The sequence below is a fragment of the Amblyraja radiata genome, chromosome 32 (assembly GCF_010909765.2).
Source record: "Amblyraja radiata isolate CabotCenter1 chromosome 32, sAmbRad1.1.pri, whole genome shotgun sequence".
NCBI classification, from domain to species: domain Eukaryota; kingdom Metazoa; phylum Chordata; class Chondrichthyes; order Rajiformes; family Rajidae; genus Amblyraja; species Amblyraja radiata.
The window spans coordinates 22,462,706-22,487,989 of record NC_045987.1 but is presented as its reverse complement, the minus strand read 5'-3'; the positions used below and the strand labels follow the sequence as shown (position 1 = coordinate 22,487,989).

At 38.5% G+C, this 25,284-nt stretch overlaps 1 protein-coding gene across 5 annotated transcripts in view; it reads left to right on the top strand.

Annotated features, from left to right (window-relative positions):
• Positions 1 to 25,284, top strand: part of mapkap1 (MAPK associated protein 1) — a 244,695-nt gene that overhangs the window by 197,453 nt on the left and 21,958 nt on the right. For all 5 annotated transcript variants that reach the window (XM_033048807.1, XM_033048806.1, XM_033048808.1 and 2 more), the window contains 2 exons: positions 266 to 406; positions 10,564 to 10,701. In XM_033048807.1, the coding sequence (XP_032904698.1) occupies positions 266 to 406; positions 10,564 to 10,701 (279 nt within the window). The remainder of the gene's footprint in view (positions 1 to 265; positions 407 to 10,563; positions 10,702 to 25,284) is intronic.

The window sequence follows — 25,284 nt, the reverse complement described above, 5'->3', positions numbered from 1 at the left end:
GATAGTTCGTTGTGCCCTTGGGTTGCCACCTGGTGCCGCCACAATATAGGAATTTAACTTTGATGTTTGCTGATTAGAGTTCATATCTGAAATGAATCAAGTATTAATTAGTGGATGGCTTATTTTGCCAAACTGATTTTATTTTATTTTTATTTAATTCTCATTGTATATAGTTTTAAATAGGGTTTTAATTTTAAGCAAGTGGTTGAAATTTGTTTTGCAAAATGGGATGTCTCACACGTGTGTTACTTTTCTCGATCTGTAGGCTCGAGAGGAGAAGAGAGTTCAGAGGATGAGCCGCCTCTGGAGATCACAACGGTGCAGGACATTCTGAGCAGCCATCGTTACAAGTCTTACAAAGTCAGCATCGTTCACAAGCTCCGATTCACCACTGATGTTCAATTAGGTAATTGTTATTTCTTGGGGGAAAACAGCCTTTTTATGCTTGCCAAATGACTTCAAACAGTGCAAAAATTAGACTTAAAAAATAATTACCTGAAGTAAATTGCACTTTGCTTCAAATCGCTCATTTTCAAAATAATTCTTTAATGGTCGGTAATATTGTAGGCACCAATTACATTAATTGTAATGGAACACAAAGAACTAATTATTCAAATTGGTGCAGAAAGTATTGTTTCCAAAGGAAGGCTGCCATAATATTTTAGCATATAACTAAACTGACGTGTTAATCGGAGCTGAATTTATAAGTGTGGTATCTTCCTTGCCCCACAATGTGTTTTGTGGTGTCCTTTCTCCAGTGAGGTATATAATATACTAGAATCAAGCAATATCTTATTTTCAAGACAAAGCTTGAAATCACGTACCATCAGAATGAGGGGCAACTATTTCACTACTTTTGTCAGATGACAAAACTGTTCTCTCATAAGTTAAGGGTGATGTCCCGATCTCCCAACCTACCTCATTGTAGCCCTTGCACATTTTTTAATCTGCGCTTTCTTTGTAACTGTAAAGTTATAATGGTGTAGTATTTTCTGCACTCTTGTCATTTTTTTTTTTGCATTGTACTTGTGTATGGCATGATTGTACTCATGGTACGATACGATTGGATAGCACGCAAACTAGGTTTTTCACTGTATCTCAGTTCATGCGAGAATAAACCAATACTAATTTTGCTAAAGCATTTAATTGAATGAAATTGACATTGTGCCATTGAGGAAAGGGAAACAAACCTGTGAGGGTTCTTTTGAGCAGAATTAGAGTTCTCACAATTTATAGATTAACAGTATCCCTGTATGAGTCCATTGAATTTAAATAAATATAATCACAAATAATTGCCATCTGAAGTTCTCATACAGATTTAATGAAAGTTCTAAACAAGAAATGTTTCTTTTTTTGGGAGTAAGAGCCTTTCCTCTGATGCCTCAAATATTTCTGATTCAGAATTCCGCCCTTGTAGGCTATCTCTTGCAATTTGCTCAAGCAGGAAGAATTTGTCAGATATTATATTGGAAATTAGAAATTTATATCAGTGAAGGCAGTATTTCTTCGTTGTTTATTAATGGCGGCATCGTGGAGCAGCTTGTAGAGCTGCTGCCTCACAGCGCAAGAGACCTGGTGTCGATCCTGACCTCGGGTACCATATCTGTGTGGATTTTACACATTCTCGCTGTGACTGGATGGATTTCCTACGGGTGTTCCGGTTTTCTCCACCTCCCAAAGACGGAAGGTTTATAGATTAATTAGCCACTGCAGATTGCACCTGTTGTGTAAAGGAGTAGATGAGAAAATGGGTTAACATCGAACTAGTGAATGGGTGATCGATAGTCCGTATGGACCCAGTGGGCCAAAGGGCCTGTTTCTATGTTGTATCCTTCAATCAGTTTAATCAATCAAACTTTATGCACCTCAATCGTAGCTCTGCTCCATTAAAGTTAATATGAAACGAGGGAGATAACAAATATAGTTTCCATCTGCATTTCTTCATCTTGGAATTGATATGATATTATGCAAAATTCTAAAATATTCAAATTGCAGTTATATTTGGCTCGTTACCATAAGCAACCTTATCTGATCAATCAACAAAATGTTGATGATTCGATATAAAATTGTTTTTATATTCGGTGTCATTCATGAATGTCATACGTAGTAACATTGGAATATGAAATGCATTACCATAAGTAGTTGTTAAATCAAAATAATTTTCCATATTAACCACAGTTTGAGAGGAAATTTGAAAATAATAATTAAAGAGATAAGAGAATTTTAAAATTAAATCTGTAACTCTAATGTTAAGATGGCTGTTGTTTAATCACAATTGTATAGAAGGATACTTTTCTAAATATTCCCGTACTTTCAATATTATGGACAATTATTATTGCATAATATCCTACTTGAATTTGTAGCTGCTGTGAAGCGTTTGGTTATGTTGGTGAGTATATTGCATGCCAAGCTTCTGTGAAGCCCACCCTGTTTTTTGTCAGTTGCTGTTAGTTTGTTTCTTGGAGAATTTCCTTGGCCCCTCTGCATCTGGAAGCTGTCAGAATAGAGAGCTTGAAAAGGTCATTCCTTATCACTGAAGATAAATGATAGGAGGGGTGTGGAGCTGTTAGGTGAAACGAATGGTTCAACTTGCTCAGCACTGAGAGGACTGACCCATGAGGGTTGCTTTCAGGGGTTAATGCACCTTTCAGTGTGCTTATGAATGTGAGTTTTCAGTCATATTTTAATTCTGTGCGTTACGGAAGGTTATGATTAATGTGAACATGTCCTATTGGAAGATGCTGATGAGCACAATGAAATTAATGTACAGGAAAATCACTTTCTCTGGTCTACTTTTAGGAGTATATGAAGTATATTGTACTTCAAATAAGTAAATGTGTGTCTGATACCAAATAACCTCTCACTAAAACAAGATGATGTGTTGGATCCTGCTGAGCTTGCTCACCTGCCCAAATTAGTTTCACACCTGTACTTGGGTCTTCTACATCCAGGCCAAGCCTAAAGCTACAGAGCATTGCAGGTACATCTGGACCCCAGCATTACCTTTTTTGATAGGGCCCCAACTGCCATTAAAGCTTGAGAGATAACAGGAACTACAGATGTTGGTTTACAAAAAAAGACAAAAGTGCTGGAATAACTCAGCGAGTTAGGCATCATTTCTGGGGGAAAGGTGGGTAGGTGAATTTTTGGGTCAGGGCCCTTTTTCAGGCTGACCCAAAACATCACCTACCCATGTTCTCCAGAGATGCTGTCTGACCCGCTGAGTTACTCCAGCACTTTATGCCCTTAAAGCTCTGCCAACCAGAGAGGCTCCATTCATCATTGACGGCTGTAAAATGTCTATGGTTGTAAAAGTTTTTCGATGTTTTCTGACATTCAGAAAGATCTAAAACATAACTTAGATAAAATTGAACAAAAAGATAAAACGCAGCCCTGCGATCTCCTCTGAAATCGGCAGGATCTTTGGCGCTGATCTCAAAGGTGATATCCCCAGCATGATGCTCAGAATCTCAGCAAGGCTGAGCTCCATGGGGAGCCCGTGGTGGAGAGAACTGACAGCATCTCGAATCTGTCAGTACGCCCGGGACATGAGCAATGACGGTGTGTGTGCACCATCCCTCTGCTGCCTGCTGTTTAAATGGCATCAGCGTGGGAGACCTCACCCTCTGTCCCATCATTGTCAGCAAATCTGCACACCACTTATAAATTTGGGATTTATATCTGTTGTCAATAACCACTTTAATTTGCAAAGACAGTTCCAATAATACTTAGAAATGTTTAATGCTGTTTTTGCTCCAAAGCCAGATGGTAAGATTTATCATTGGTTAAAGAGTATAGTTCGAGGATGAAAGCAGAATTTAAGTTGCCCACAGTAGGCAGAGAATTTACACATTTGCTCCAGGTAATTTCCAGTAATTTGCTGACAATTTTGGAGTCCTAATGAAGCCTGGATAAACTTGATCATTTTGTTACAAAGTGTCGTCACAACCGCAAATCCTTTACTGCAGTTTCACAAAGCAGAGGATCATGGTGTAACACTCCACCTCACGGTTGGAGAACACCCTCTGCAAGCTTTAAATATGGTGCTAACATGTGTCTGCATTGTCCAAACTGCAGTTAGTCAGATAAAATGTTACGGCAAGGCCCATTTACTCTCTTGGCAGAAAAAGATCATAAAGATTGGCAGAGCATGTTAAGACATTGTGCTTTGCGATATTTGGTTCTGTGTACATTTCCTGCCATGTTCACCGATAAGACCAACAGCAATGAAACTTTTTTAAACATAAGTATTCAAATGCAAGTTTTTATTATATCAGAGCAAGACAATCGCCTGGAATTTCTATCCCTTAGCATATGTATTAGGAACCCAAATATTAACTTCAAGCAGGTGCCTTGTACACTTCCTTAAATGTGTGGGTGAATCTTGCACAGTCCAATAGAGGCTATTAATTGTGTATAGAGATATTAAATCATGTACCAATCAGTTTTGATGCCTCTTGCACAAAATCGTCCTATATAGACGCAGCCCACTGACAACCGGCCAAACCAGGCTATTGTTGGTGTTGAGGTAGCCTTCTACATTAAAGGAACAACATCTTTCCTTGGCCAATCCTGTGCTAACACCAGCCCAGTCCAATCCTTGGTTGCCTCCAACCTGATCCATCTTCCTACGCTCTCTGTCCAGTCTAGCCTACGTTCCCCCTATAATCCAGTCCTCGCCCTACCACCTCCAAGCCATCCCTCTGAAATCCACATCCCAACTATCTTCCCTTACTATCCGTAAAAACACACAAGATTATGATGTAAAGCCTTTGAGCTCTGAAAACTGTTGTGGCCGGAGCCTCAGACGCGACAGAATTTCACTGCTCTCACAAAACCGAAGTGGCCCCACTGTACCACTCTGCCTTATTCCACATTACCCAGGAGGAGGTATTATTTTAAACTCATTACATTTCTTTGTTTTCACAATGGTATTTCCCTCATAAAAAATTAAACATGAATTAAAGTAGACCATCCCCATGGAAAAATGTTGACTACCTTCCAGGTCACAACAGGTTTGTGTTTAAATTGGACTTCAGCTGTTCCTTGACATTTCTTCTGTTTTAAAAAAAATACACTTTCATATGACAAAGGAGAAAATAATCTTAACTGTGGAAAGTGGGAAATCCATAATTTACCTGGATAAAACTTGGTATTCCTGTGTTTGAAATCCAAAAGTACCTTGGACGACATCTAACCTTTTGCAACATAAACTTAGAAGCTGCTATTCGTGCTCGGAGGGAAAAGTAACCTGAAATTTGGCAAACATCCAGTACATCCTTTCAATTTAATTAGTGCAAAGTATTTTTGTCTCCCATAAAAATGGAAGTTAATTGTGATTAACAAAAATTGAGAATATCGAAATAAAAAAATATTTTGGGCTTATGCCATTTTGTTGCTGACTGTACAGAAATGTTAATACAAGCTGGAATTGTGAATTACAATGGGTAACATCTTGGTAATTTCTGCCATGTTAAGATGCAGAGTGATTTAAATCCATTATTGCTTAGTTTTTCACCTTTTATATATCTTTAATTGCACACTACATGTTGCAGGATGGGAAGAGGATTTAGCTATTCATGTACATTTATTTTTTACTAAAAGCATTAGGTGAGCTGCTTTAAATCTGTTCATTGATTATATAGTCTTTAAAATAAAATGTTAAATGATTCAGGAAGTAATAGTATAGAAAGCCTCTTTCTTCCACCCTTTCTGCCCCCCCCCCCCCCTCCCCCCCACCACCCCCAAAACATTACCAAGCTCGAATCGGTAAAAACAAGCTGTGGCGGAGTAGCCTTTGCTGAAAAGATTGATGCAATAGGGAATGACCTTGGCTTGGAGCAGGAGCTAGTGATGTATGTACGAGCATCTCGCTGCTAAATGGACCCAGATTTGTAGCACTAATATACATGGAAGCCCAGAACCAAACTCAGGATGGCAATAAATCAACAGCCACTTTAGGTGTCATTTCTGGTTTATATTCTGGTATTGTTCTATCAGTTTAATTCATGTCACTATCATCTGTTCATCTGGAACAGTTTTATATAATTTTCCAGTGGAGTTACCTGACAAATCCCATCAAATTAACAAGGTACATTAACAATATTGACTGCTTCTGTGGTTTCTGGAGCTTTTGGACCATTGAATAAATTTTAGATGTATTTTCTTTTTAGCTAGCAATTTTCAGGGGCTTTGTCAAGTCGAAACAATTGTTTATATTTTTTTCTTAGACTGATTACAGTAAGTTTAAAATGTGATTTTTTCTTCTATTACAACATTTTTCAATTTATCCGATTTATTATCATAGAAAGTATTCACCATTTTCTGTTTATTAAAATGTATGCATTCTGTTCACTTCAATTAGTGTTTTTATTGAGATTAGTTTATTTTTTAATCTTTTAGTGATCCGATACTCCTCTGGGCTTCCATATCAGGTTTTGTTAATGCTGTCTTTCATGTTTAATGAAAATTACAATCATAAAAATATTGATGCCTTTTCTCTAGTTATTTAATAATTGTTTTATGTTGGGTGTCGTCACGCTAATATCCTTTATTTACACTTGCATTATTAAAAGCGTTCTTTGAAGAGTTGGGAAGTTACTCGTTAATTTAGCGATTCATGCCGACCAAATATTAATTTTTGTTAAGGACAAATGGAAATTCTTTAAATAATACAAAATCAAATTTTGTTTCTACTGGAGTTTGGAGAGCTAATCACCACAAACCGGGTACTTCATGCCCTGGTGATTATTTTACAAGTACAGTCATTGTTATATTGACAACATTTAGCACAATGAGGAGTTGACCACATTGGTCAAGCAAATGGTTAAATCTGTGCAGAAGTGAACATGTTTATTTGCCAGGTGTCTGGACCACACTCTAAATTTATTCGTACTTTGAAAGGATGAACACTATCTAAAGCGTTTGTAGAATAAGACTTCCTTTCACAAGTCGCATTAGTGGCAAAGATTCCCTAATGAACCAGGTTTTGCATATTCAAGTAGATTATTACACCGCTCAAACTATACTTCATTATTTTTTACTCTTTTGTCTGTACTAAAATGAGCCTTAGTACACCTGTTTGGCTGTGTAAATTACCAGTCTTGTTGAAACAATGGATTGATATTCATTATGGTATCAATCTCCTCAGGGAGCTGGCTTGCTGCCATATTGAAAATTTCTCAGCAGAGATGAAATTTTATTTCTTATGCCATCACAGCCCCTAATATCTCCATTCAGCTATGAATTATGTAGTGTAGAAAATTCTGTCTATAGCTGGGATGAAAATATGTTCCTTAAGTAAAACAGAAATGCTGGAAACACTCAGCAGCTAATATTTCAGCCTGAAGACCCTTTAACAAAACTGGAAAGGAGACAAAACATTAATATTGTTCACTGCTTCTATTTCCGCAGATGCTGCTTGACTGGCTGAGGGTTTACAGTATTTTCTGTTTGTATTTTGTATTTCCAACTTCTGCACTTTAAAAAAATTTTCTGTTGATATCTCAAGTTTTAGTTTCCTTCAATTTATGGCAAGAACTTCTATGCCAGAAAGCTATGGGTTCTATTTCAACTATGTTTGGGCTCTTAATGTGAGATAATATTTGAAAAAGTACCAGAGAATGCTTGTGATAGCGGGGTCATTTTTAAATGTTAAGTTAAATTGCCTGAGGTTGTAAATGCCATGGAATTGTCCACACAAATATGAAGAGACCTCTAGTGATCTGGCTAGTATCTGACCTTGGTTTAAAACAAGTGGATAAACAATCAGCTTATTCATTCATTTTCATAGCAACCAATTGTGCTCTTAGAAAAGGCAACTATATCTTAGTGATCATATTGAAAGTCTGAAATGAGAGAAGATAATTACACTTTTAAATTCACCGAAGACTTGTTAGGCATTTTAGTCTTGCTATTTTGCAAATAAGTTATGTAGTGGATGCTTTTGTGGACACATTCACTCCATCAGACTTTTGTAAAGTGCATTCTGATGCTCTGAAAATTGGATATTGGTGTTCAATGGAAAATATTTCCCTATCAGTGCTGATTTCACAGTGGCAATGACAATTTCACTGATGTTTACTGACCACATGGACTCTGGGATCAGCTGGTAACAATTTGAGGATTAATTTGTGAGTACCAGGGCTCCTTTTCATAATCTATTATACTCATACTGCACAGAAATCAAGCTGAAATCGTGAATTGATTTAAACCTTTGGTGTTGACAAAATATTCCTGCTGCTCAATCTGAATATCTTGCACTTGATTACATGTGTTCAAAGAGTTTTTAAGGGTTATCAAGCAATAATCACTGCTTTTCAAGTTAACTAACTCTTAAAAGAATTAAGTTTATATCTGCAATAATTCCTTTCTGACGTGCTAAATGTAAGGGATTTAGCATTTCAAATCAATTGGCTATTCCTACCTTTTTAATTATTTTAATAATTCCGACCTTTGTATTTACTACGGTACAAAAAAGCTGAAGTGCTTCCTGGTTTGCGGCTTTGGTGGCAATAATCATGAGTTGACTCTGATTGGCTGAAGATAAACACAAAATGCTGGAGTAACTCAGCGGGGCAGGCAGCATCTCTGGAGAGAAGGAATGGGTGACGTTTCGGGTCGAGACCTTTCTTCAGACTGAGAGTCGGTAGAGGGAAACTGGAGATACGGAAAGGTACAAAGAGAATGCAAGGTGTGAAAACGACAAATCAAAGCAGGCGATGACCTAGGAAATGTAGAATGCTTCATTTTTGGCTGAGGGGAAGTTGACAACGAGGCATACAAACAGTAAAATTAATCTGGACAGTGAAACAAGTCAGAGAACTAGGGTGGGGGAGGGATGGAGAGAGAGCAAGGGTTAAAAAGTTAGGGAAATCAATATTAATACCGCTTGGTTTTGAGCTGCCCATGTGAAATATGAGGTGCTGTTCCTCCAATTTGTGCTGGGCCTTACTCTGCCAGTGGAGGAGGCCCAGGACAGAAAGGTCGGTTTGGGAAGGAGAGTTAAAATGTTTAGCAACCGGGAGATTGGCTGCTCAGCCAGGTTTACGATATCATAGTTGCCTCACGCCAAGATTCCCAGGGAATTGATGCTTGACAGCTGAACGGCCAGAAAGCTCTCTTCGCAGAAACAGTTAGATCTGTGGGTTTCTTAACGTTGGTTGGAAAATGCATCACTTTGCGACTGCCTAGATCATTTATCATACTGGGTCATTTATTTGGTTCAAAGTAAAGGAAAATTAATTCAACTTGCCACAAAGATGAGGAATGATCACTGAAACATTTCCTCAATGGTTTTTTTTTCTTAGTAATTAGATTTTTAGCTTTTATTGCATCACTAGATCTAACAAGTCATTGAAAGGTTTATTTCGTGTTTTTAAAAAATAGCCAATTAATGAGAGCATATTAAGCACAAAGTTGTGATTTTTTTTCCCACTGCACTTCATCTTTTGAAGTTTGATTTGTACAGTAATTGAAATTATTACCCAGAACTGCTGTACTGAGATGAATATGTAGTTATACAATTAACATTCAGTATCCTTATGAGTTGCACAGTGTTACTTCATGTAGGATATAGCCATATCATGACATTAGTTAGTTTCTACATCATAAACCTTTACTGGCAATTTCACCCCCAATCTAATCACTTACTGTAACAGGACTGTTCGTTAATGCTGTCCCCATAGTGTTTGAATTCATTCATCCAAAATAAAAACAAGCATTTTAAGTTGGATCTCAGTAAACCTTGTATATATCAAGTCGTGTATTTCTGCACCATCCTCCAAATTTGCCTTATTGTCTAACAACTGGGCAGCACTGTGGCACAGCAGTAGAGCTTGCCTCACATCGCCAGACACCCAGGATCGATCCTGACTGCGGGTGCTGTCTGCAGAGGTTGTACGTTCTCCCTGTAACCGCGTGGGTTTTCTCCGCGTGCTCCAGTTTCCTCCCCCATTCCAAAGTCATGTAGGTTAATTGGCTTCTGTAATTTGCTCCTCGTGTTAGGATGTGAAACTGGGATAACATAGAACTGGTGTATGGGTGATCGATGGTCGGCGTGGATTCAGTGAGCCGAAGGGACTATTTCCACGCTGTATCTCTAAACTAAACTGCTTTTACCTCGACACAATGCACTTTGAGGCGTTGCTTCTTGTATCACCACGATTATAAAACTAATATCCAACCTGATCCAGTGAGTCATGTTACTTTATGTTCTAAATAACTAGAATACTGTAGCAGTCTTGTAACTTTCTCACAATAATCGGTGTCTTTATTTGATAAAGTGATTGCGTTTTAAGTGTAACCAAATTCTACACCACTACTGTTTATAAGAATACAGTGCTCATATCACTTGCTTTTTATCATTATTTTGTTCAGCTGGTGGTCCAAAGATCTGCTCTGTATTCAATCTTCTCTTAGAATGCTGCAGAAAAGCTCCAGAGTTTCAGAGGGCTTAAGAGAGTATTTTATGTGTTCATTCCATTAAGATTTATAAAGTGTGTCAAATGGTTGATATAAAATCACTTACACAGCCCACTGGTTTATATCCCCACTGATTCACAGGTATCTCGGGAGAAAAGGTGGAGATAGACCCTGTTACTAATCAGAAGGCAAGCACCAAGTTTTGGATTAAACAGAAACCCATTTCAATTGATTCTGATCTACTCTGCGCTTGTGACCTTGTGGAAGAGAAGAGTCCAAGTATGTGGTACTATATTTTTTTGGTGTGTATCTTTGTGCTGCTCTATGAATAAGTGCACGCACTCAAATAGAAAAATTAGAGCCGCATATTGTCCACAGGTTTAATATTAGATAAGACAGCAGTGCCAATGATCCATTATTTTATCTTTTGGATTGCAAACTGTAAAACTGCTATGTTACTGAAATCATTTCCTAAATTTTCAGCCATCTCAAAAGGTTGAGCAACATTTGTCACACTGTGCAGAGCGGCCCTGTTAATCTATCAGAGTTGGCTGGTGATAAACCCAGTCAAATTTAAGTTGAGAATTTAATAAGGTCTGTGACATACAATCAGTTACTGGTGTTCTCACGTCAGTTAGATGTTTGCTCTTTATTGTGCTCCTATTTTTAAACAGGAATGTGGTAGGGTTGAACATTAAGTTGTGTTAAGAAGAGGTTTATGGTTTTAGTGTTTATATCCAAGTTCATTGCCGTCTGTACCTGGATAATTTGATTTGACAAGTGTTTGTGGGTATTAGCTGACACAGTGTGAAGGAAAATAACATGTAAGATTTCATTCATACAGTGCTCGCCATAATGTTTGGGACAATGACCCATCATTTATTTATTTGCCTCTGTACTCCACAATTTGAGATTTGTAATAGAACAAAAATCACATGCGGTTAAAGTGCACATTGTCAGATTTTAATAAATGCAATTTTTTATACATTTTGGTTTCACCATGTAGAAATTACAGCAGGGTTTATACATAGTCCCCCCATTTCAGGGCACCATAATGTTTGGGACACAGCAATGTCATGTAAATGAAAGTAGTCTTTTTTAGTATTTTGTTACATATCCTTTGCATTCAATGACTGCTTGAAGACTGCGATTCATGGACATCACCAGTTGCTGGGTGTCTTCTCTGGTGATGCTCTGCCAGGCCTGTATTGCAGCCATCTTTAGCTTATGCTTGTTTTGTGGGCTAGAACCCCTCATTTTTCTCTGCAGCATATAAAAGGCATGCTCAATTGGGTTCAGATCGGGTGATTGATTTGGCCACTCAAAAATTTACTATATTTTAGCTTTGGAAAAACTCCTTTGTTCCTTTAGCAGTATGTTTGGGATCATTGTCTTGCTGTAGAATGAAACGCCAGCCAATGAGTTTTGAGACATTTATTTGAACTTGAGCAGATAGAATTTGTCTATACACTTCAGAATTCATTATGCTCCTACCATCAGCAGCTGTATCATCAATGAAGATTAGTGAACCAGTACCTTCAGCAGCCATACATACATGCCCAGGCCAAAACACCCCAACCACCGTGCTTCACAGATGAGGTGATATGCTTTGGATCTTGGGCAGTTCCTTCTCTCCTCCATACTTTGCCCTTGCCATCACTCTGATCTAAGTTAATCTTCATCTCATCTGCCAACAATACCTTTTTCCAGAACTGTGGTTGCTCTTTTAAGTACTTCTTGGCAAACTGTAACCTGGCCATCCTAGTGGTTTGCACCTTGCAGTGTAGCCTCTGTATTTCTGTTTATGAAGTCTTCTGCGGACAGTGGTCGTTGACAAATTCACACCTGACACCTGAAGAGCGTTTCTGATGTGTTGGACAGGTGTTTGGGGATTTTTCTTTATTATAGAGAGAATACTTCTGTCATCAGCTGTGGAGGTCTTCCTTGGCCTGCCAGTCCCTTTGCGATTAGTAAGCTCACCAGTGCTCTCTTTCTTCTTAATGGTGTTCCAAACAGTAGATTTTGGTAACCCTAAGGTTTGGCTGATGTCTCTAAGTTGTATTCTTGTTTCTCAGTCTCATAATGGCTTGTTTGACTTTCATTGGCACAACTTTGGTCCTCATGTTGATAAACAACAATAAAAGTTTCCAAAGGTGATGGAAAGACTGGGGAAAGACTAGCTGCTGAGAGCTCTCATATACCTGCATTAAGGAGGCAATCACAAACACCTGTGAAGTCATGTGCCCCAAATATTATGGTGCCCTGAAATGGGGGGATTACATATAAACACAGCTGTAATTTCTACATGGTGAAACCAAAATGTATAAAAATGGCTTTTAATAAAATCTGACAAGATGCACTTCAACCACATGTGATTTTTTTTTTTTTACAAATCACTAATTGCGGAGTACAGATGCAAATAAATAAATGTCCTAAACATTATGGAGGACAATGTATATTTATACAATTGTTTTATCATTCTTAACTATATATTGTACAGTGTTTGTTGATTTTAAAACTGTTCATATTAGGATTTGTAGTCTATATTTGAACAGTTTTACCCAATTCCCTCAGAAGAGGAACACACAATTACTTGGGACCAATTTCAAATGAAGGATTGTTTTACTTGTGGAAATGCACCCTTCTCGGCCTCCATAAGAAACCCATCTTGCTTCCTGCGAAGCTTGTTCACCACAGTATCTTGGATGGTTTTTAGGGAGGGACATTTCTGTCTCTATTATAAGTTAATTTATTATCTTTTATTAAAGATTTAATCGTAAACATTTTATATTTTGATTACTTTTTAATGTCTAAATTAGAAAATATGATGGCAATTGTAACTCATTATAAAAACAGTTTATTTAACATTTCTAAGCAAAAATGTTGAAATACTTCTAAGGTACCTCAGGTGCAATAAATCATTTTAAAGTTTAGTCATTGAAATGCATATAAATTTAGCAGGATTTAATAATTCAATGATATGCGTCGTCAATTTTCTTATCATTCCACAGAATAGTCAGTGGCATGGTTCCGAGTAGAAAATACTCGAACACTTGGATGCTACAAACTAAAATACTATTTTTGATATGAAGGCTCCATATAATGCATGTTGACTTTTAATTGCGATACAAACAGCGCCAAATCGCTGCGTGTTTAGCTTATTGGTCCGTTTTGCAGAATAATTTTGATATTACCATACATGTGAAGCTGATATTTAAAAAATAAAATGATGGCTATTTGCTTATTTAGATCCTCCTTTGCGTTAATGACGGTGGTCGTAATCAGAGGATGTTTTGGTATACCTCACGCTACAGTCAGCATTACCTTAAACCCAGCTTTCAAAATGTCTTGCCGTCCAGCCACTAATTAAATGGTTTATTTTATGCAGTGTGTTTCTCTCCCCCTCCCCCTTCACCTCCCCCACTCCCTCTCCCCCTCCCCTCTCTCTTTCGCGCTCCCTCTCTCACGCTCTCTCTCTCTCTCTCGCTCTCTTATATGAACTTGGCTTTGCAACACTTAGAAATGGTTGCAAATGCTAGTATGCTAATAAACTTGTCAAGTCTCGATACGTGATGAAAGATTGCTTTGTTTCACTGTTAAATAAGATGTTTCAGTTTTCTTTCAGCGCTGCGTTATTTGGTTAAATCCTGGATATCATTAATTGGATGCAGTACATCGTGTGACCTTGATCCCCCCTCAATCGTTATCATTCCACTGCTGCAGAGGGGCTTAACAGAACGTTAACCTGATAATGGGGACTGGGCCTTCTCGTCGTGCCCCATCATATAGTTTTCTACTGAGCAGTTCTGCTTGACTAGCTAAAGAAGGTGGCAAGAAGATTAATGATGGTAGGCTAATACAGGAGGGTGTACCTTTCCAAGACTTCCACCACAGAGATATTAGAGCTCAACCAGAGCTTGGCTTTTTCCTTAACCTGTGACCTTTAACCCTCCCTCACCGTTGAGATCTGTCACTGCAGCCGACGTTTTGATTGATGTTCCTACAAGAGTCAGTCTTTTTCATTGAATTTCACATCTGCACGAAAATAGCTTCCCTTGCAGAATTCGTGCTGGCGGTTAGTGATAGCAAAATTGATGGTAGAAATGTTTTTATGTGGTTTTCATTTAAAACCAAAGATACTTGACACATGCTAATGTAGTGCTGTGCCCTGCAAAGCCCCGTTCCTGAGTTGATTCAGTTCAGTGTAATTAATGCCTTGAATCTTGCTGGAATATGGATCACACTGGTGGCAAACTTTAAAAGGAGGTAATCTTAATTCATTTAAAGCGCAGTTAATGTGTACAGGCTTCCCAGCAATATTGACCTCCAGTGTGGCTTATCACATGTGCATGGGTCACAAATTTCACTTTGGTGCTCATTTTTATTTTTACGGTACTTGACAGTATGCTCAGCTGCATTGTTAACTGGACAAAAACCCTATTTGTTTAAGGAGTAACGTAATATAAGTAATCCTAAGGTGATGTTTGGAGAGAACCAAGTGCCAGGTTGGTCTGGGTCCAGATTTTAAATCTGCATTAGGACTATTTGGGATGCTTTCACAGTTGTCTGACAAGGTAATCTATACTTGAGACCCGGTGCCAATTTGTTGTTTTTGGCAACGTACTATAGCCACATGCAACTTTGCTGTAATGCATATTCCCCACTTGGTGCTGTTTAATCCATATTGGGCAGAGTAACAGGGAAGAGCTGGTGATGGCTAAATAAAAGTATTCCCAAACCACCCCTGCATCCACCCTAGCCTGTTCAAAGTATTTTGTTCACTTGTATCGGGGGGCAATTCTCCCCCCCCCCCCCCCCCCCCCCCCCCCCCCCCCCCCCTCCTTTGCTTGTTGAAATTGGCAAGCAATATTGAATTAGGCCCTGGTATGTGTTGAAGAATGCACAAAGTGCTGGAATAATTCAGCGGGTCAGGCGGCATCCTCAGAGAACATGGGTAGCTTATGTTTTGGGTTGGGACCCTTCTACAGACTGATTGTAAGGGGGAGGGATGTGAGGGGAGCCAGAAGAGAGGAGGTAATACATTGATAATGGTGAGGGTGGTTTTATGATGGGAGGTGGTGCGATGAACACATAGTGTTGGAGTAACTCAGTGGGCCAGGCAGAATCTCTGGAGAAAATGCATGGGTGACTGTTTCAGGTCGGGGCCCTTCTTCAGACTCTGTTTTTGAAAGAATCTGATTTGACGTGGCATTTTAACACGTTCTTGCGCCTGTGCCAGCCACATGCTGCGGGCACTGTTTCACCAGTGCGATTATTCAATTTGGTTCACAATTCTGATTAACAGGTTGTGATATCCATGACGACCACGGGACATTCTGCCCTGATTTGCTGCTGCCACTGTAAAGCCTGGCCAATTAGCAAGCGCGTTAATAGTATTTGGATATTGTATTAACTGCTTTCTTCAGCTGCTGAGAGTTATTTATTAAAAGAGACAATGATTGGTAATTTTGTCGGTGATATAATTAAGTGGTTGGGGATGGCACGGAGGTGAGGAGCTGACCGAGATTGTTGCTGTGCACGTCCAAATGGCTGTCGGTGCAGTCAAACTCTGCTCAACTTGTCAGTTTGTGAGGGGAAAAGGCTCTCTTAAGGAAAAGGTTGTGCTCAGGCAAGTTTCCTTCCTTACTCTCAACTCACTTCTTTTACTGCTGCTTCCAACCACAAGAACCATAATGCAATTATTAAAAATGTGTTCCAAACCATCCTGGCCTTTTTCATAACATAATTTCTCAGTTGATCGACAATGTGGAGCAAGCTCATGCTAACTTTAGGTAATTTCCGCATTCTAATCAGTTCCTTTTAAAATGCTCCATCTTTTGTGCAAAATGTTTTTTTAAATCTATGCGAATTCAGCAAATGATGGTGATATCGGGAACAGAATTAAAATTTTTGCATGCATTTGCATCATTCTTGTAGCAAATACTGTAATCAGCCTTATTAATAGAGGTCTTGACTATCCTGTCAGAACTAGCCTACTAGGGTATTTTAGCTTAATTACACTAACCAATTAAAACTCCTAGCAGTGTTCAGATTTCCTTCTACTTGGACTTGAGTGGAGATGACATTTACAAGCCTTGGCTTTCAAGTAGACAATAGTTTGATTGATGAGCTGCAGAAGGAATGAGGGAGGCGATTGCCATGTGGACGAACTGCTTAGTACACTTTGATTTATTTATCATCTGTTCCTAAAACAAGACTGGTGAGGTGATAGTGGCGGGCAGTGGGGTGTGCTGTGATTTACAAGGTACACTGCTACATTCCAAAAGGAGTCAGTTGGCAGAGGGTGAATGTGCAATATGAGGACAAGGATGCAAGAATCAGCTGCAAAGAGTTTGGCCCTTGCACAGCGAGCAACTGTAGTCTGTGCCATTTCACCGTAGTATTAACGAGGAGGTTTCTGTCAGTTTGCCACAGACTGAAGCAGTCTGATCTGATCCTGATGTGTATCCCATAATGTCGGTGTGAATTAGACTAGTTATGTGAAACTTTTCCAATTAAATTGCACATAAAACCTCTGTCATGCTGCTCGAGATGGCTGATTTGACATTTCTCAAAAATGGCAGTATATTATGGCAAACCCTATTTTGAGCTGTGAGCTTCAACTCTACTTTAAAATAAATTTGCTTTAAAAACGGAAAGTACAATGTGTACCTCCTCTCACATTGTACCCTTGGGAGGTTAAATATGTTATTGTCAAAAATGCAAAATGAAATCACTTTGGAGAATTGGACAATTCCAATATTTGTAACTATTTACAATTACTTTCAGCCATCCTGTCCTATACTTTTGCTTTATATTATTAATGCTTTAAAAAAAAAAACTCAAAGTAAAGTGTTCACTGAAGTATTTGTGGTAGTTTACTGTCACGTGTACCAAGGTACAGTGAAAAGCTTTTGTTGCGTGCTAATCAATCAGTGGAAAGACAATATATGATTACAATCGAGCCGTCCACTGTACAGAACCATTGTACGTTTATTGGGTTTGCCAGTTCAATGCAGTATTCTTTTAAAATTTCTTTCATTTTACTATTATTGTTCTTCAGACGTGGTGATGCCTACCTGTTATGATTGAGTGCATCTTCACACCATTCTTACTTTTTTATCACTTTCCTCCTGTGGTTTCTCGATTCTCACCTTCCCATTTATTACATGTTCATATAACTCTTTCTTATCATTTTGATTGTGTTAAGCCTTTTTGTCAATTCTTCAACAGTTACTGCTATACTTCCAGAATAGTACAAAAGCAAAATACTGAGAAGATGATGAAATTCAGACATCAAAGCAAAACAATCAAAGGATTGTGGATAGTAGAATTAGGCCATTTGGCCCATTCGGCCCATCGCTTACTCAGCCATTCAACCATGGCTGGTCTATCTCTCCCTCCTAACCCCATTCCCCTGCCCTCTCCCCATAACCTTTGACGCCTGTATTAATCAAGAAACTATCTATCTATTCCTTAAGTATATCCACTGACTTTGCCTCCACAGCCTTCTTTCAGGTTTCCACAGATTCAACACCCTCTGCCTAAAGATAGTCAGTAATCATATATGTTTAAGAAAGAACTGCAGATGCTGGAAAAATCGAAGATAGACAAAAATGCTGGAGAAACTCAGCGGGTGAGGCTGCATCTATGGAGAGAAGGAATAGGTGACGTTTTGGGTCGAGACCCGAAACGTCACTTATTCCTTCACTCCATAGATGCTGCCTCACCCGCTGAGTTTCTCCAGCAGTTTTGTCTACCAGTCATCATATATTGTCTTTTCACTGATAATGCTGGAATTACCGACAGGTCAGGCAAACCCTGTGGGAAGAAACTATCCCGTAATATATTTCTAGGTTTAATTCCTCTCAGTTACAGTGCCCTCCATAATGTTTGGGACAAAGATCCATCATTTATTTATTTGCCTCTGTACTCCACAATTTGAGATTTGTAATAGAACAGATCACATGTGGTTAAAGTGTACATTGTCAGATTTTATTAAAGGGCATTTTTATACATTTTGGTTTCACCATGTAGAAATTGCAGCTGTGTTTATATACAGGGCACCATAATATTTGGGACATATGGCTTCACAGGTGTTTGTAATTGCTCAGGTGTGTTTAATTGCCTCCTTAATGCAGGTATAAGAGAGCTCTCAGCACCTAGTCTTCCCTCCAGTCTTTCCATCACCTTTGCAAACTTTTATTGCTGTTTATCAACACGAGGACCAAAGTTGTGCCAATGAAAGTCAACAAAGCCATTATGAGACTGAGAAATAAGAATAAAACTATTAGAGATATCATCCAAACCTTAGGCTTACCAAAATCTACTGTTTGGAACATCGTTAAGAAGAAAGAGAGCACTGGTGAGCTTACTAATCGCAAAAGAAGGCCAAGGAGGACCTCCACAGCTGATGACAGAATAATTTTCTCTATAATAAAGAAAAATCCCCAAACACCTGTCCGACAGATCAGAAACACTCTTCAGGAGACAGGTGTGGATTTGTCAATGACCACAGAAGACTTCATGAACAGAAATACAGAGGCTGTACTGCAAGATGCAAAACACTTGTTAGCTGCAAAAATAGGATGGCCAAGTTACAGTTTGCCAAGAAGTATTTAAAAGAGCAACCACAGTTCTGGAAAAAAGGTCTTGTGGACAGATGAGATGAGGATTAACTTATATCAAAGTGATGGCAAGAGCAAAGTATGAAGGAGAGAAGGAACTGCCCAAGATCCAAAGCATACCACCTCATCTGTGAAACGGTGGTGAGGGTGTTATGGCCTGGGCATGTATAGCCGCTGAAGGTAGCTCACTTATCTTCATTGATGATACAACTGCTGATGGTAGTAGCATAATGAAGTCTGAAGTGCATAGACACATCCTATCTGCTCAAGTTCAAGCAAATGCCTCAAAACTCATTGGCCGGCGGTTCATTCTACAGCAAGACAATGATCCCAAACATACTGCTAAAGCAACAAAGGAGTTTTTCGAAGCTAAAAAATTGTCCATTCTTGAGTGGCCAAGTAATTCGCCCGACCTGAACCCAATTGAGCATGCCTTTTATATGCTGAGGAGAAAACTGAAGGGGACTAACCCCCCCAAAACAAGCATAAGCTAAAGATGGCTGCAGTACAGGCCTGGCAGAGCATCATCAGAGAAGACACCCAGCAACTGGTGATGTCCATGAATCGCAGACTTCAAGCAGTCATTGCATGCGAAGGATATGCAACAAAATAATAAACATGACTATTTTCATTTACATGACATTGCTGTGTCCCAAACATTATGAGGCCCTTAAATGGGGGGACTATGTATAAACACTGCTGTAATTTCCACATGGTGAAACCAAAATGTGTAAAATGCCCTTTATTAAAATCTGACAATGTGCACTTTAACCACATGTGATATTTGTTCTATTACAAATCTCAAATTGTGGAGTACAGAGGCAAGTAAATAAATGATGGGTCTTTGTCTCAAACATTATGGAGGGCATTGTATGTGTAACCAAGGGTGGTTCTTCCATTCCATTAAAAAAATAAATGCTGTTTATATAAACGAATTCTAAGGAGATTACCAAATAAAATGCTTTTTTTTTTTAAAGCATTTTTTAGCATGCTTTTAAAATAAAAAGCATTTTCCCCATTTAAAAAAAAAATATTTTACTGTGACCCATTTTGAAGTATTGTATACTAGATGAGGAGGTATTGGAGCTGTAGCAATATCGTTTGGTCTGAGCTCTGGAGTGGGACATGTTTTCTTTTCTTACATGAATGCTGAATATACATTTTCTCCAAATTTTAGTGTTGTCTTTTGGGCACACCAATATGTCTGTGATTTTATTTCGATTACTTGCAATTTGGATGTTTGCTTTTTAAAAATGCAGCATTTTAAAAAAACAAGAAACACAGTGACACTACTTCAATCAAACACAAGCTCCATACGGCGCACCTGCATATGTCTAGTGGGGCTCCTCAGATTAATTTGCTAATCTCAGTAGTATTGAAGCTGTTTAACTCAGCAAATCTCAGAACATTCACTGCACTGCAGCCTTTCTTATAGAACAGAGCACTATTATTGCAAATTCTTTGGAGAACTATCTTTGGTATTATTGGCTCACGTGTACTGATATAAAGTGAAAAACTTTATTTTTTCTTGCCGATCATGCCAAAGATGGATGACGTTTCCGGTCGGATCCCTTCAGACTGATCATCAGTCTGAGGAAAGGTCCCAACTCAATGTCTTCTGTCCGTTTCCCTGCTCAGATGCTGTCTGACCAGCTGAGTTCCTCCAGCACATTGTTTTTTTTCCCCTCAAGATTCCAGCACCTGCAGTCTCGTGTGTCTGCAAATCATTACCATACCATGAGTGAAACAGGGATTGCAAATAAGACAGGAAACTGAACAGAATATAGTGTTACAGTTACAGCGAAAGTGCAGGTACAAATAAAGTGCAAGGACTGCAATGAGGTAATTTGGAGAATTGAGAATCACCTCAAGCATGCGAGAAGTCCATTTAAGAGTTTGGTGTGTGGGTAAGAAGTTATTTTTTATACTGTGGTAAGTGCTTTCAAGCCTTCCATCCTTCATTTCTTTCATTGTTTAACTTCCAAAGATAGCTTTCGATATATTTTTCTTGTTCAAATTCCTTGGACACCACTATGGTAAATTATTGAATAACGCAGACTAAGAAGGTCCCATATTCAGTCCATGGACACTGTTGCCTTTTGGTTAAGTTTAGATTTACAGCGCGGAAACTGGCCCTTCGGCCCACCGAGTCAGCGCCAACCAGCGATCCCCTAACATTAACACTATCCTAGACGCACACTAGGGACAATTTACAATTATACCAAGCCAATTAACCTTCAAACCTGTACGTCTTTGGAGTGTGGGAGTAAACAGGAGCTGTCGGAGAAAACCCACTGTCACAGGGAGAACATATAAACTTCGTACAGACAAGCACCCTTAGCCAGGATCGAACCTAACATTGTAACCTAACATTGGGTCCGACAGTAAGGGAGGACAAGATTTTACCTCAGATCGCACCGTTTAAAGACTGCTGGTGGCCATGCAAACCTGCTGGCTGAGTGCAGGAGAGATTGAGCACCCACGTTCTGTGTAGCCAGATGATGTTCTCTCACAAGTTTCCCAAATGAAGTTGGAATATTGAAGAACAGCTGTTAACATCTTCAAGCAATTAATTTGTATCTGTAAAAAGTTGAGAAAATTATGCAAGTATGTGCCTATTTTTTAGATTTTGCCACCAGTATAACAAGTCAGAGCAAACATAAGTGCCTCATTAAACCAGCTGTTGAGAGCCAACATGTGAAATGAGAAAGTATTATTTTTCTTATCTGCGGGAAAAAAAGTGAAGCAAGCCATCCAATTGAATTTTTTTGCATTTATTGTAATAACTTTTTTAATAGGTTTTTCTGTGAAAATCATCCCTACTCAGTTGTAACAAAACACCACTCCATTTACATACTAATGAGCCTCTAATTAAGATTTTTTTTCATTGAGACTTTTAAAATACATTGGACATTAGTACCACTGGGGGCTTTTTGTCAAATGCTTTGAAAATACTTTTTAAATTATTTGACAATTTCCAATTTGGGAATTTATCTTAATGGCTAGTAAATCATAATTATGTTTAATTGCCCTTTTTACCATGAAACCAGTAGGAAACTCTAATTAATATGTCATCAGCATGTAGTTTCTCATTTCTTTTGCAGAAGTATTTGTACATTCAAAAAGATAAATTACGGAACATTTCTGTAAGTGCAAACCGTAAACTTAAAATTCTGCTATGACTAAATTATGGCCCCAAAAAAAATGATTTTTTTTTTGCCTAATGACAATTTGAAAACTTCCCTTATCCCTCCCCCTTCTGGCTGTAGTACAATTATTGTTTATTGGGTTTTTTTGGAATCAGTTACATAATCTTTGAATCAGATGGTTAAATGAAGCAATTATTTTCAGTTGGGGGGGGTCTGGTGTTTAGTTGTGAACTAGGCCAATTGTTTTATTGTTTGAGTTTGTACCTGGCCTTTTCCATTAAAAACATTTCTTCATAAAAGTCCAGGGCGTGAAAGGTTACAGGGAGAAGGCAGGAGAATGGGGTTGACAGGTAAAACATTGGGTGTTGGGCCAAGGGGAGTATTTTTCCCTTTTGTTAGGCTGAAGGGAAGGGGAATAATGGTTGGTGCAAGAAAACTGACCTTTTGACCAAATGTGAATCTTTGAATATTGAAGCAATTGTACTTCTAACAAAATAATTGTTGAGGTAGCTTAACCTGAAATTTCTGCGGTATATCCATTCCTCTGGGGACTTCTGTTTCCTCTCTGCTGTATGGATCCTGTTCCTAGCTCTGCTCCTGCATTGAGTGCTTGAGGTTTACCACAAACAGTTTAACTACTCCAAGACTGTATCCTCTATTGAAGATTTGGGGATTGTCAGTTGACCTTTCCGCCAACAGCAGTCTTGAAAATAGCAGTGACTGGAGAAAAATTGCCTAAAACGTGATTGTGTGTTTCTTTATTACTTGCAAGGGAATTCAAGATCTGGGAGCCCAACTGATCAATAAGGCCAAGTGTCCTTCAGCTGATTTAGTGCTGTACTAAACCGATTTCAAAAAGGGCGATCTTTGCGTGTTTCTTTCAGGACTGTAGAGCCCATAACTTGTCCAGTTCATTGATTCCTGAGACACAATTACTGATGGTCTTCTGGGACCGACTTCCCCAGAGGATAGAAGTATCCCAGATAATTTGCAGTTGATGTTAGGCACTGGGCTCCAAGGAGTTATTCTTGCTCCTATTCCACAGCACACATAAGGGCTCTTTTCCTGGCACTGGGTGGCAGCGATACAAGACCTGTTGTTGTGAAAATCTTGTTTCTCGTAATTGAGATTGGTCTGGGATATGTGGACTTCATGTACTGACCTACTGGAGGTAATTGCTGACAATTGTAACTCTATTAAGTACATTTATCACTTTAACTACACAATGACAGTTGAATATCAATTGTGGGTTTTTTTTTAACCCCCAACAGCTCTTCAAAGCCCCTGACCTGTGACGGTGCTTTTATTAGTTCTGCTTCTGTCTACATGGGAGGGTAAAGAATGTTAGGTCATGATCGCTGATAAAAGATGCGAATAACACTCACTTTGTAAAACTCACCTGTGATTTCTGTTTGTAGTTTGTTTGGTTGTTTGTTTGTTTGTCTTTTTGCACAAAGTCCGCGAGCATTGCCACTTTTCATTTCACTGCACATCCCGTATGTGTATGTGACGAATAAACTTGACTTGACTTGATTTCTAAATGTAACTTGCTTTAGGTAAAGTTGTTCTGTTATTTTAACCTGCCTTTACTAATGTGGTGGAGCATATGTATTCTATATTGCATTGTCAGAAAGGTCCTCTGCTGTTTTGAGGCTAGATCCAAGGTGACGTAGTTTCTGGCATACATGAGTCACTCACAGATTTTCTGTAAAATGATAAGTGTCCTGCTTAGTCGATTGACAGGAACAACTTCCCTGCTGAATGATTACTATGTTGTTTGATGTCAAACACAACATTGTTTGCCTTGAAGGAAACATATTCCTTGAATTACTCGAGAAAGGCAAATTTTTCATTCCTAAGACAATAATTTGCCTCTGTAAATTGCCCCTAACGGGTAAGGAGTGATGTGAAAGTGGGATAACAGAGTCCTAGTATGAATGGGTGATAGATCATCAGCGTGGACTTGGTGGGCCGGATAACCTGTTTCCATGCTGGGTTTTTTTAAACTAAGAATTAGGAATAATCACCATTACTTAGTCCTGGTGGAAAGTGTGTTACATGTAGGCATATGTGTCGATTGAAGTCAGTGTTGCAAGAAAATAAATGACAGTGACACTGCTAAATTTAAGTTCCATTTTGTTTGTGGGTTTGTTTATCCGTGGAATTACTTTTGCTCACATATTCATATGAAGTGTAACCAGAAACCCAAGACTTGTGCAATTAAATGAAATTAAATCATTCTTGGGATTTTTGAATCAGATGGAAAAATACATTGAAACTACTCAGGGCCAAAATCTGACTCGACACGCTTGTGAAACGTTATGTCCATCTACTGTATACGGAGAGATTCAGTATCGTGTTTATTTTCGGATGTTTAAAATATCTGCTGTCGTTCTGAACCAGTGCTTTCAGCCACTTTGTTTTGAGGTTAGGTTTAATGCAAACAGTAATGTCTCTCTTCCAGAAAGTTTCCCAGTGATTTTATTTCCAAAGAAATATGACCACTCTAGGGTTTGAAAGCATTATTTAAGCCAGGGTTATTCTCAATTTATTTTCTGACCTATTCATTTCGCGATAGTCTGATGCTTTTGACCCTTCTCTCATGGGACATGGGTATGAGATCAGTGCAGTTAGCTTTTACTGCCACTAGATGTCTTGATCTTGTTTCATCAAATGGATTTTAGCTTCTCGAGGCAAAGCATTCCATGAAACATTCCTTATTGTCATCACGGTGAAGAGACATTTTTAATTTTTCTTGAAAATTATTGTAAATAGATTGATAAATATCACAGATATCAACCTTCAAAAAATCTCTAGTGCAGAAAATGTGTATTGTTTTCTGATACTAAAAAGTGCAAATATAAGCAGTTAAAACATTTAACTGTGGTTGTGTTATATATTTAACCAAAATTACTGTAATAATATACCAAGTAACATTGAACTGAAAGAATTTCATAAGTACTTGAGCTTTATTTTGATACATTTTAAAGAGATTTTCTTATTGACCAATGTGCATTTGTACAACAAAAAATATAGCAGCTTGATCCTGCTGCAAATGATGAGAAAATATTACGTACTCATATTTT